This window comes from Pseudophryne corroboree, chromosome 5, assembly GCF_028390025.1.
Source record: "Pseudophryne corroboree isolate aPseCor3 chromosome 5, aPseCor3.hap2, whole genome shotgun sequence".
Taxonomy (NCBI): Eukaryota; Metazoa; Chordata; class Amphibia; order Anura; family Myobatrachidae; genus Pseudophryne; species Pseudophryne corroboree.
Window position 1 is genome coordinate 105545620 of NC_086448.1, and position 14553 is coordinate 105560172.

The following is a 14553-nucleotide window of genomic DNA, read 5'->3' on the forward strand; positions in this document are numbered from 1 at the left end:
GTATATATATATGTGTATGTATATGTATATATATATATGTGTATATATATATATACACATATACACACACAGTCGTGTGTGTGTGTGTGTGTGTGTGTGTGTGTGTGTGTGTGTGTGTGTATGTGTATATATATATATATATATATACACACATACGTACCATATATATATATATATATATATATATATATATATGAAACTGAAATCTTTTATTGCAGGAGGAGCTACAAATACAAGTATTTTGGAGCAATCTGAACTTGTAATACTTACAAGTGCCTGAGCCTCCAAGAAGGGGATCTGGCACCCAGATAAAAAGCAGCAGCAAGTTGAGGGACTGGGAACTGCAGCAGCTGCAGTGCCAAGATTTACACGGCAAACTTAGTGCACAGCCCGCAATTCGCGGGTCATTGGAAGGGGTGGAGCCTATTATCAGGGGCGGGGCTTAAATCGTGGGCAACGGCTCTTTTACCTGAAAAAACAACAATCTGGTCTGTCAGGGGGGGTTTCTGGGTACTCAGAAACCCCCCCTGCGTGCGCTATTGACTCCCCCGTCACCCAACCCCATAGCCCTGCATGCTAATATTGACAAGATTGTCCATATTGGCATGCATGTATAAATGACCCGACACCAACGATGAAAGAGCGCGGGGCCGCGCATCGTTCATCGTTGGTGCATACACACTGAAAGATATGAACGATATCTCGTTCATTAATCTTTCAGTGTTATCGCTTAGTGTGTAGGGCCCATTATGTCCCTCATCATCTTTATGATTCTGTGACAGGATTGTACTACCTGTGTAACATCCACAGGAGTTACCTCAGGAGAGGGACAGTTACTAAGCACAGCTGTAGCCACATACTAAGGACCCGATTCAACATGAGTTGTAGTTTTGCGAGAAATCACAAAACTACAACTCATGTCTCTAGCATGCAGGGGTCCGCCCAGCATAGGGCAAGGCCGCCCTGCATGCCGGGTCCCCCCCATTGAAATGCGAGCGCATCGCTATACAGAGATGCACTTGCGTCTAAAGGGTTGCCCCCTGTCTACGCAGCCTAGCTGCGAAGGCAGTCGCCAGGCAGCCATGTTTCAGGCTGCAGCGGCTGCGTGTATTGTCACACAGCCCGCCCCACAAACGGTCCGGACACGCCTCCGTTGTCCGGACTATGCTCCCCGAACAGCACATCAAAGCCTACAAAACGCTGCTTCGATGCCCTGTTTCCACTCCCTCCGGGACATAGACTGCAATCACAGTTTAAGTCCTCGCACCAGCACTTTTTGCAACTGATGCTGAATCGTCCCCTAAGCCCACACAGAACTATTACCATTACAGGCTAAGGAATCCACCATGGAGAAATTAGCTGTTATATGACAGCTGTGGTGTATACATTATAGAAGAGAAAGACATCGACTTCACGCCTACAGTATGACAAAGATACTGTTCTGTGAGTCTCTGCTACCTAGGAGGAGCAGGAAGATAAGAAACAGAGCAAACTTGCACCGCTGCTGGGCTGCAAGCAGAGCTTGCAAACTGTGGATGTAAACTGAGTTTTTTGCATACAGTACATGCGTAGATACACATTTGTGTATGTTCGTCTTATTCTGAGTGGCAGTAGATAAACCGATAGGTGGAGCTACTGTAGACACGCCGTATGAGCGGAGCATGACACGCCCCCTCAACTACTATCTGCGATTTCCCTGAAACTACTTTTCAAAATGTGTCCAGTAAGCGTAAATGTTTTGATCAAAATATGAATCAATATCTCATACTTTAATACTTGATGCCTTTAATTTATAGCTGGGTGCACAATAAGCGGCCCTCCTGCTGCCGTAGGACTACACATCCCAGCATGCCTTGCAAAAGCTACTAATTGCCAACCCCTGATATACTGTATAGGGTGATGTTATATCAAGCACTATATCCATCATTTAAAAAAAAAATCTGCAGTACATAAAGCAGAGCAGAACACAGTCAAATAGCGCCATCTGGTGGACGGTAAGAACAGACATCTCCATACTGTCCTCTGACCATGGCACACACCAAATTTTTAAGCAGTCATGAATCAGCTTTGCTCTTTCACTTTACTCTAGGTTTATCAAGATCAAAAATAATAAACTGTTTATTTTCTGTTTTCTAGAAAACATAGAATATGTTTGGCTGGGATTAAATGACTTGAAGGTGCAGCTATTTTTTGAATGGAGTGATGGGTCTCCAGTAACATATACAGTCTGGCAGAGAACAGAACCATCTCACCTCAATAACGAACAAGAGGATTGTGTTGCATTATACACTAAGGTGGGACACTGGCCCTATTAAGCATTACATAATCATATATTACTTTTTTCTTTTAAGCATCTGATTGTTATTAGCTACCTTACTACAGATCATTATCTCCTTTTCAAAATCAGTCTGGAGAGCAACCATACATGCTGTATGACTGCCGCATGGTCACAACTCTCAACGTGTCAGAGGAGAGGAGGAGGGAAGGATTTCACAGTGAAAACAGAGCTCAGAATGGTGCTCCAAAGCCTCTCAGCTTATTACATTCTATGACTGTTTTTTCTATGGTTATTAGGCATACATCTGATGTCAGCTACGATTGCTGCGATTGAAAACATGGCACGACGCGACTGTAGCTGCTTATATCTTGCGTAGGCATGGGTCAAACAGTATTGTCAATGGTGGCCGATGGTTCCTGATTTCTGTGCTTGCATCTCACAAATTTGTGAATGCAGCAGTGGGCGTCTTTTTCCTTTCTGGGCGGCTCTTCAAGTGCGTTTTTTAGCAGAAGCAGGATTGAGAAATCGCAATTTCTATCTCAATAGCGATCCATGAATTGATTTACCTATGTGAATGCAAATATTAACTGTGCAGGGGTACAGCACACTATATAGCACTCAGAACAAGGGCTATATCCTTGATTGCATAGTACTACAGTTATTGCGTGACATGACATATGTTGAACTGTATGTTTATGTTTGTATGGCATATAATGTGTTTGAGGGTCACTGTTGGCATATATTATGAATTGGGGGTACAGTGTGGCATATAATGTGAATTGAGAGGCACAGTGTGGCATATAATGTGTTAGGGGAATACTGTGTGGCATATATTGTGAATTGAGGGTACATTGTGGTATATAATGTGAATTGGGGACACCATGTTGCATATAATGTGTTTGGGGGGTACTGTGTGGCATATACAGATGTATCCTTCCTTATCATCGTTGCTGCGTACCATGTAGTGGGCGCCATGCAACTCATGCCAGCTCCTTGCGTTATAAGTCACGTTATAAGATGTCGCTTTTCCTAAACTGTACTGTGCATGCCTGAAATAGCCAACGGACCCTTCCTAGCGCCGCCTGCTGATTGGCTGACAATTATTGTGACAATAAAGAACCATTATTCACTTCCCTTTCTAAAAAAAATATTCTCTTCTACAAAATACAGTGCCACTATTCATTTTGTCGTTACATTGTGTACTAAGGGGTTAATTCTGACCCGATCGCTCGCTGCAGTTTGTCACAGCGAGCGAGACAGAGGCGGTCGCTGGGCGGGAGGGGGCTGAACGGCGGCGTTAAGCTGGCGTTTAGGGGGTGCGGTCCGGCCAACGCAGGCGTGGCCGGACCATTGGGGGGGGCTGGCGGCGGCGGCTGCGTGACGTCACATGCAGCCGCTGCGGGCCGTGGAGCGATGAGTAGCTCTCGGCCAGCACGCTAAAGCTGCACTGGCCGGGAGCTACTCTTGAAGTACAAAGGCATCGCCGCTGTGCGATGCCTTTGCACATCTGCGGGGGTAAAGGAACTGGACCGATATGCAGGGCGGACTAGGACTGTGCTGGGCGTCCCCCCCGCTTGTCAGTGTGAATGATCGTAGCTGTGCTAAATTTAGCACAGCTACAATCAACTCGGAATGACCCCCTTAGTTCTGAATTTTATTTGCATAAACAGCTTTATTATCTCAGAAAGCATTCCAGGTTTCGTTCCTATAAAATTGATAGAAACATGTAATCCACTGTACCACTCAGTTATCTCATTCATATGAATTCCAGATGGTCTCCATTGTTGTGCCACCATTCACATTACGCTGTAGTACACAGGCCCTGGAATAAACCGCACTCCATACACACGTCACATCACATACACACCAGGGTTCTTACTCCTATCACAGATGACTGTGGCCTAGCGGATATAGTGAGTGGCTTGCAATGCTTGCTCCCTCGGGTTCGATACCAACAGGGCACACAATTATGTTGTTGTTTTTTTAATGAATTTCTTTATTAATTTTTTTATTCAATAAAGTTATTTGGTGTGTCGCTTCTTCCCTTTATAAAAAACAATATTCTCTTCTGCAGTACTCAATGCCACGGTATGCTGAAGTGCTGTTCACACTGTATTGTTCTCGATCTAGGCAGCTCCCTACACTACAGTATGCAACTCAGTGGGGGCCACCCAGCAGTTAAACTGTGTATTACAGGGCGTGGGACATAACGAGTGCCATAACGCTATTTACAACTCCCGACTCAGGAACCTAAATAGTGCGCTATGAGCAACGGTGCAACATAATGTGTTTGGGGGTCACTGTGTGGCATAAAATGTGTAAGGGGTACTACTACTGTGTGGTGTAACATGTATAATGAGTACTACTGTGTGGGTGTAACGTGTAAGGGGAATTACTACAGTGTGGGTGTAATGTGTAAGGGGTAACCAACTGCTTCACCCTCTGCTTCTCTCCTGCGTCACTATCTCCCTATCACTCTCTCTCTCCTGTCAGCCACTGGTTCTCCAAGGCATCACTCCCTTCATATCATACCCCAAAGAGTTAGGACCGAAAATGGGAGGGGCAGGACTGTCAGTAGGTGAACCAATGAGTAGAGAGGGGAGGAGTCAGTATTAATTCTTAAACCGGCTCCCCTAAGAGTAAAGTCTACATCCGCCACTGCTGCATCTGCCCAGTAGTCTAGGTTATGCACAGGTCACAAGTACATTAGTAGCTGGGGGTGGGGATACTGCTACTGATCGACAAAGCGGCCGATCAAGGTAAGTATATAAACTTACTGATTGGCAAGTGTGCAACCAGAATTATTGTGGGTCAAGCATTTCACTACAGTATTGTGCAAATTCTAGAACAGCAGGATGGCTCACTAGAGCAAGCTTAACAAAACTAGTAGCTAAGTCTCTGGACTATTGTAGTCTTTCATATAGAGACCTGTTTGAACCAGAGTTTCCATTAGGTGTAAGGTATTGTTATTTAACTTCAAGACAGGGGCAGATCCAGAACAGAATGCAGGGAGGGCACCAAGACAGGAGGGTGTTGAACATGATACAAAAAAGTGGGTTTGGGCTCACAACAAAGTGGATGTGGCCTCTCAACAAGAGACGTTGCCTCAAAGAGAATGCCGTATCCATGAGCCAGTGGGTGACAAGAAAGGGTGAAAGGGAGAGGCAGTAAGTGACAGGGAGAGGGTGATGGGAGGGGCAGTGGGTGATGGGGAGAGGGTGACAAGGAGATGCCTTGGAGAAGCAGAAGGTGATGGGGATAGGGTGTTGCCTTGGAGAGGCTGGGGGTGACAGAACAGAGAAGGTGATTAGGAGAGATAGTGGGAGATGGACAGTCAGTGGATGACAAGAAGAGGGAGGATGATGCCAGGGAGAGGCATCTCCCACTATCTCTCCTTCACAGGGTGAAGGTAACAGGAGAGGCAGTAAGTGACAGAGAGAGGGTGATAGGTAGAGGTAGTGGGAGACAGGGAGAGGATGATGGGAGAGGCAGTGGGTGACACCAGGGAGAGGGTGACAGGCAGTTGGTGAAAGGGAGAAGGTGACATGGAGAGGCAGTGGGTGATGCCAGGTAGAGGGTGATGAGGAGAGGTAGTGGTTGATATATAGTGGGGCACTGGGCTGGATCGGAAGGGGGCAGTGACGTGGTAGTAGGGGGAACAATAGGCTGAATAAGAGGGTACACTGGGCTGAATGAGGGGGGACACTATGATGCTTGATGAGGGGCAGTTAGATGGGGCAGTGGGCTGGTTGGAGGAGGGAACGGTTGAGGGATACACTGGGTTGGCAGAGTGGGAGACACTGGGATGGGGGGGTCAGTGAAATAGTGGGGGACACTGGGCTGGATAGGAGGCACTGGAGAGGATGGGAAGGGGGCAGTGACATAGTGGTAGGAGGATGGACACGGGGCTGAATGAGGGGGATCACTGTGACTGGACTGGCTGAGGGGGTTCTTGGTGTGGGGCAGTGAGATGGACACAGTTGGCTAGTGAGGGGGAACACAGGGAGTTATGCCTACCCACTGATTTACCACCCATGTACCCCCACACTACAGTGGTGACTGCCCATCTCCCAGTTGCTGCCCTGTACTGAGGGTGCTGTCCTGCACTAAGGCTGTACAGCCATGAGAACTGCTGCCTGGTCCCGGCCCTGAGATGGGCAGGTGGAAGGTACCATGGGTAGGACGGGGAGTGGATTCTTTACCTGAGAAGATCCAGGTGCAGGCAAGGAGCAGCAGGACGCCGGCCACAGTCATAGGCACTTAGGAGTCAGACAGGGGGAGGACGGGAGAGCAGAGTGTGCACATGCTTAAACTAACAGTATGTGTCTGAGTGCAACAAACTCTGCAGGGTTTGGGGAGCTTGAAGTATTCTAATATCCCCATCATAGATGCAGCGCCTATGTGTGTCAACTGTACACAGTACTGTGTTGCTGCGATATTAATAAAAAATAAATAATTCTTATCAACGACAGGGGGAAGGCACATGCCTTGGTGCTCCCGCCCCCCCCCCCTCTTCCCCCTACTGAATCGGACCTCAAAGTAAACATATGACACACATTGAGAACTGATTGTCATAGGTGCGGGATCACTCCTTCACATGTATTTATGTCTCAGTGATGTCACTAGGTCCTCATGAATTGATAGGTTGCACTCAGAGCCGGCCCTAACCAATATGATGCCCTAGGCAAGATTTTGGCTGGTGCCCCCTAGCACCACCGCTGGTTCCGCCCCTGACCTTGCACCTCTTTCCCAGCACCATCACCCCTCACCCATAGCAGTCCTTATTTTGGTGTTTGTACCCCCTATATTTTAAATAGGAACAGTTCGCACATTTGGCGCACAGCCCAAAAAGGGGTGTGTTTTTCCTGGCAAGGGGCACGACCACACAATAGTAACCCCAATTCAAATTACGCCACACAGTACTGCAACTTTATTCACATTTGATCATGCGATAGTGTCCATAATTCACATTACATCCCACAGTATCACTTTACCTTATAAACGTTACTCCTCACAGTACAGCCCCTTATTCACATTACATCACACTGAATTGCCCCTTATTCACATTACACCACACCCTATTGCTCTTTATTCACATTAGACGACACAGTAGTGCTCTTTCTATACGCAACGCCACATAGTAGAGCACCTTATACACATAATGCCACACATTAGTAATGCATTTATACACATAATTCCGCTCCGTAATGCCCCTTACACAAATGAGACACATTATTAATGTCCTTATAAACATTATGCGCCTTACACATTATGACAACCTTTATTTATGCCCTTTTACACATAATGTCCCTTACACATATGCCGTACATTATTAATGCCCTTATACACATAATGACACACATTGTGCCCCTTACACATTTGCTGCACATTATTAGTGCCCCTATACACATAATGACACACAGTGCCCTTACACATATGTTGCACGTTATTAATGCATTTTTACATGACACACATAATGCTCCTTACACATATTCCGAACACTACTGCACAACCAACCAACTCACATGCACACAGCACTCACACTGCCGCTAACACTGTGACCTCTGCCTCTGATTGGATACAGATGTGTCCTCATAATTCTTGTCTCAATGCTAACGTCGGGCACCTTATTTTATGAAAATGCATATTATTTGCATTGCTATGTGGCTAGGATGCACAAGCTGCTTCTGCTGATTAAAATCATATGCAGCATGCCTATATACTGTGTGAGACTGTGGCTGTATCTGCATATGAAATGCTACACACAGAATATAGGCATGTCGCATATCATTTTAATCAGCAGAAGCTGCTGATGCCCCTGGGCATATCAAATGCCCTAGGCAATTGCCTAGTTTGCCTATGCCTATGGCCGGCTCTGGTTGCACTCTCATAAATGTTGGGTCAGGCCACAAAATGGCTGCCTCCACTTTGTGTAGACAAAGGTGCATTTCTGGCTTACACCTGTTTCTAACATAACAATGTGTTCTCCCCACCGCAGGATGGACTTTGGGCAGATCAGATGTGTGAGAACAAATTCCCCTATATGTGTAAGCGAAAGCCATTGGCAATTGCTCATGACCAAGTTCCTGTAGACGAGGGGTGTGATAAGGTACCGTACATTATTTAAAGGTCGTTTAAAGTGGCATTTTAATATTCATGTACTGTATAACCACATCTGTCATTTACATCCTCTACTGACAAATTATGCAGTGGATTAGGTGTTACAGAATAAATCTATGTAAGTAGTAAGTGCAGAGAATGTATAATTCAGCACAATGGTGGTCATTCCGAGTTGTTCGCTCGGTAAATTTCATCGCATTGCAGCGATTTTCCGCTTAGTGCGCATGCGCAATGTCCGCACTGCGACTGCGCCAAGTAAATTTGCTATGAAGTTAGTATTTTTACTCACGGCTTTTTCATCGCTCAGGCGATCGTAGTGTGAATGACAGGAAATGGGTGTTTCTGGGCGGAAACAGGCCGTTTTATGGGCGTGTGGGAAAAAACGCTACCGTTTCCGGAAAAAACGCGGGAGTGGCTGGAGAAACGGGGGAGTGTCTGGGCGAACGCTGTGAGTGTTTGTGACGTCAAACCAGGAACGACAAGCACTGAACAGGTCAAAAGGTCGACAGGTCAAAAAGTCGACCGGGTCAAAAGGTCGACGTGGAAAAGGTCGACAGGGTCAAAAGGTCGACATGGAAATGGTCGACATAAAAAGATAGACAAATGTTTTTTTTTTAAATGTAACATGTTTTTGGATTATTTCATACTTTCTCTATCCATGTCGGCATATAAACCTTGTGGCGAGCGCAGCGAGCCACCGTGCCCGAAGCGTGGCGAGCGAAGCGAGCCCCGCGAGGGTATGCCTTTCTACAATTGGGGGTCCCAGATGACAAAACTATCCACACAAACCACAAAAATGCAAAAAACATGGGGGGAAATTTACTAAGCTCCCGATTTTGACCGAGATGCCGTTTTTTCATCAAAGTGTCATCTCGGTAATTTACTAAACACTAATCACGGCAGAGATGAGGGCATTCGTAATTTTTTGCAAGTCCAAGTAAAAAATTACGAATGAATACACCATCGGTCAAAACGCGGCTGTTTAAGTATGAATCTCGGTCATTTACTAAGAAGTGCAAAGCAAAAAACAAACAAACACTGCCGTGAAAAATTACAACTCGTAAAAAAGTGCTAAAAAAAAACAGACCTTTTTTTTTTATTCGTGATTGGATAGGCATGCACGGATCCATGCATGTATATCAGTGGGAAGGGGTGGGAAAGTGCTTATTTTTTCAAAAAAAATTGCGTGGGGTCCCCCCTCCTAAGCATAACCAGCCTCGGGCTCTTTGAGCCGATCCTGGTTGCAGAAATATGGGGAAAAAATGACTGGGGTTCCCCCATATTTAAGCAACCAGCATCGGGCTCTGCGCCTGGTCCTGGACCCAAAAATACGGGGGACAAAAAGAGTAGGGGTCCCCCGTATTTTTAAAACCAGCACCGGGCTCCACTAGCTGGACAGATAATGCCACAGCCGGGGGTCACTTTTATATAGTGCCCTGCGGCCGTGGCATCAAAAATCCAACTAGTCACTCCTGGCCGGGGTACCCTGGGGGAGTGGGGACCCCTTCAATCAAGGGGTCCCCCCCCCCAGCCACCCAAGGGCCAGGGGTGAAGCCCGAGGCTGTCCCCCCCATCCAATGGGCTGCGGATGGGGAGGCTGATAGCCTTTGTTGTAAAAGAAAAGATATTGTTTTTAGTAGCAGTACTACAAGGCCCAGCAAGCCTCCCCCGCATGCTGGTACTTGGAGAACCACAAGTACCAGCATGCGACGGAAAAACGGGCCCGCTGGTACCTGTAGTACTACTACTAAAAAAATACCCAAAAAAAGACAAGACACACACACACCGTGAAAGTATAATTTTATTACATACATACACACATACATACATACTTAGCTTAAGTTCCCACGCAGGTCGGTCCTCTTCTCCAGTAGAATCCAAGGGGTACCTGTTGAAGAAATTATACTCACGAGATCCAGGGGTCCAGGCTCCTCGGGAAATCCAGGGGTAATCCACGTACTTGAAAAAAAAAAAAAACCGGTGTCCCGACCACGAACTGAAAGGTAACCCATGTTTGCACATGGGTCACCTTTCCACGAATGCCAGAAACCCACTTTGACTTCTGTCTAAGTGGGTTTCTTCAGCCAATCAGGGAGCGCCACGTTGTAGCACTCTCCTGATCAGCTGTGTGCTCCTGTCCTCACTGACAGGCAGCACACGGCAGTGTTACAATGTAGCGCCTATGCGCTACATTGTAACCAATGATGGGAACTTTCTGCTCAGCGGTGACGTCACTTTAGGTCAACCGCAGGGCAGAAAGTTCCCATCATTGGTTACAATGTAGCGCATAGGCGCTACATTGTAACACTGCCGTGTGCTGCCTGTCAGTGAGGACAGGAGCACACAGCTGATCAGGAGAGTGCTACAACGCGGCGCTCCCTGATTGGCTGAAGAAACCCACTTAGACAGAAGTCAAAGTGGGTTTCTGGCATTCGTGGAAAGGTGACCCATGTGCAAACATGGGTCCCCTTTCAGTTCGTGGTCGGGACACCGTTTTTTTTTTTTTTTTCAAGTACGTGGATTACCCCTGGATTTCCCGAGGAGCCTGGACCCCTGGATCTCGTGAGTATAATTTCTTCAACAGGTACCCCTTGGATTCTACTGGAGAAGAGGACCGACCTGCGTGGGAACTTAAGGTAAGTATGTATGTATGTGTGTATGTATGTAATAAAATTATACTTTCACGGTGTGTGTGTCTTGTCTTTTTTTGGGTATTTTTTTAGTAGTAGTACTACAGGTACCAGCGGGCCCGTTTTTCCGTCGCATGCTGGTACTTGTGGTTCTCCAAGTACCAGCATGCGGGGGAGGCTTGCTGGGCCTTGTAGTACTGCTACTAAAAACAATATCTTTTCTTTTACAACAAAGGCTATCAGCCTCCCCATCCGCAGCCCATTGGATGGGGGGGGACAGCCTCGGGCTTCACCCCTGGCCCTTGGGTGGCTGGGGGGGGGGACCCCTTGATTGAAGGGGTCCCCACTCCCCCAGGGTACCCCGGCCAGGGGTGACTAGTTGGATTTTTGATGCCACGGCCGCAGGGCACTATATAAAAGTGACCCCCGGCTGTGGCATTATCTGTCCAGCTAGTGGAGCCCGGTGCTGGTTTTAAAAATACGGGGGACCCCTACTCTTTTTGTCCCCCGTATTTTTGGAACCAGGACCAGGCGCAGAGCCCGATGCTGGTTGCTTAAATATGGGGGAACCCCTGTCAATTTTTTTCCCATATTTCGGCAACCAGGATCGGCTCAAAGAGCCCGAGGCTGGTTATGCTTAGGAGGGGGGACCCCACGCAATTTTTTTTTTAAATTTTACAGTGTTTAATTAAAAAAAAAAAAAAAAAAAAAATAGAACCCCAGCACGGATCACACAGATCCGGCCGAGATTAATTGTAAAAAAGTCGGCAGTGTTTTGCTAATCACTGCCGTAAAAAACACAAAAAAAACACGAATGACATCGACATCGGAAGAAAAGAAAAACCCGAATACGACAGCTTAGTAAATCCATCGTAACAAATTCAAAAAGTTGCAGTTTTACACTTTCGATGTCATTCGTGATTGAACTTTGACCTGAAACGGGAAAATACGAATCTTAGTAAATTTACCCCATGGTGTCTACCTTTTTCATGTCGACCTTTTGACCCTGTCGACCTTTTGACTTGTCGACATTTTCCACGTCGACCTTTTGACCTGTCGACCTTTCCATGTCGACCTTTTGACCATGTCGACCTTTTGACCCTGTCGACCTAATGTCCATCTAACATATGGTGTCTATCTATTGACTGTCTAACTAGACACTATCTATCTTTCATACCGGAACCGTCAGTTACCACCCTCAAATGGTCTCTTCCTTTCAATCACCTTGCAAATGCCCGTGCAAACGGATTTATCGCACCATCCCGTTGCTGACCAGCGATGCCCGTTTCTGTAGTCTGACATGCATGCACATTGCGGTGCATACGCATGCGCATTTAGTACCTGATCGTGAAAGGAAGAGACCATTTGAGGGTGGTAACTGACCATTTATTGGAAGTGTCAAGAAAAACGCAGGCGTGTCCAAGCGTTTTCAGGGAGGGTGTCTGACGTCAGCTCCGGCCCCGATCAGACTGATGTGACCGCACTGGAGGACGATTGACAGGAAAGCAGCGTTTCTGGGAGGTAACTGACTAAAATACGCAGGCATGTTAGGTAAAAACGCAGGCGTGCCTGGGGAAATGGGGGAGTGGCTGGCCGAACGCAGGGCGTGTATGTGACGTCAAAACAGGAACTAAACTGTCTGCAGTGATCGCAAGGTAGGAGTAGATTTGGAGCTACTCAGAAACGGCATGAAATTTTTTTTCGAGCAGTTCTGCTAATCTTTCGTTCGCACTTCTGCTAAGCTAAAATACACTCCCAGAGGGCGGCGGCTTAGCGTTTGTACTGCTGCTAAAAGCAGCATGCTGCTGGAGCCGGGTGGAAGCTGCCGTGAGGTCGGGCGGCTGAGTGACATCCTGCTGCGCGTTGATCTCCTCTGCCTGCCGCCGGCTGTCCCCCCGCGGCTCCCCCCCCACCACCACCACCACCACCACCTCCTCCTCTGGGTCCCATCTAAATTCGACATGAAAAAGTCAAATTTTAGATGGCATTGATTAGAGGTTGTCAGATCCATTCCGACAAATACATGTCGGAATGGATAGCTGCATAATGGGTATAAGGTGCAATCAGGAAGATTGATGGATTCAGGGAGTCAGGAAGATTGCTACTATTTTCGGGAGTCTGCTGCAGAATGCGGGAGGGTAGGCAACTATGGGGGTCATTCTGAGTTGATCGCTCGCTATCAACTTTTTGCAGCGCTGCGATTAGGTCAAAACACAGCAAAACTGCGCATGCGTATGCACCGCAAAGCGAAGGCGCATCTTACGGGTACAAAGCGGATCGGTGCTGGGCGATGGATTTAAGAAAGCATCCATTCGCACAGCCGATCGCAAGAAGATTGACAGGAAGAAGGCGTTTATGGGTGTCAACTGACCGTTTTCAGGGAGTGGTTGGAAAAACGCAGGCAAGTCCAAGTGTTTGCAGGGCGGGTGTCTGACGTCAATCCGGGACAGGACAGGCTAAAATACACTCCCCCATAGGCAGCGACTATCTGATCGCAGCGCTGCAAAAAGTTGCTAGCGAGCGATCATCTCGGACTGACCCCCACAGTTGGACAACTAATAGCTGAGTGTGGGCACCCATTATAAATACGCCAGTGGTTGTAGTGACCTGAGGAAGGTTCTGATGTAGTGATCTAAGGGGATGGTTCTCTTCAGGGACATATTAACAGAGGAGGGGGCCAGTGTGCATTCTCCATCTGGGCCCTTTCATTTCTAGCTAGTAGTGCAGTTTCCCTAGCGCAGTACCAGAGTCTAGTGAAGCATGTGTGGGTCACAACGGAAATGGGGTGGTGGCCATTTCCCCAGTGATTTTCCGACTGCGCACATGCAAAACATTGGGAAAATGGGCGTCATGCCATTTTCCTGGTGATCTTTGCAGCACTGCAGCAGCTGACACCGGACTCCGGAGGGTAAGTATTAAAAAAATGTGTGCAGGATGCTGTTGTAGTAACTTAAGGAAGGCTCCTTTGTAGTCATATATGGAAGGTTCTTTTGCGCTGTGCGGTATAATGTGTTAACGAACACTACTGTGCAGTGTAACATGAGCAACGGACACTACTGTGCAGTGTAATAGGAGAAACGGACACTACTGTGCGGTGTAATACGAGAAACGGACACTACTGTGCGGTGTAATACGAGAAACGGACACTACTGTGCGGTGTAATACGTTATACGAGAAACGGACACTACTGTGCTGTGTAATACGTAATACGAGAAACTGACACTACTGTGCGGTGTAATACGAGAAACGGACACTACTGTGCGGTGTAATACGAGAAACGGACACTACTGTGCGGTGTAATACGTTATACGAGAAACGGACACTACTGTGCTGTGTAATACGTAATACGAGAAACTGACACTACTGTGCGGTGTAATACGAGAAACGGACACTACTGTGCGGTGTAATACGAGAAACGGACACTACTGTGCGGTGTAATACGTTATACGAGAAACGGACACTACTGTGCTGTGTAATACGTAATACGAGAAACTGACACTACTGTGCGGTGTAATACGAGAAACG

The 14553-nt window shown here is 47.1% G+C and overlaps 1 protein-coding gene across 1 annotated transcript in view; it reads left to right on the top strand.

Annotated features, from left to right (window-relative positions):
• LOC134927295 (macrophage mannose receptor 1-like) overlaps nucleotides 1–14553 on the top strand; it is a 425485-nt gene that overhangs the window by 116685 nt on the left and 294247 nt on the right. The window contains exons 8-9 of the mRNA XM_063921541.1: nucleotides 2137–2294; nucleotides 8277–8387. Coding sequence (XP_063777611.1) covers nucleotides 2137–2294; nucleotides 8277–8387 — 269 coding nt within the window. The remainder of the gene's footprint in view (nucleotides 1–2136; nucleotides 2295–8276; nucleotides 8388–14553) is intronic.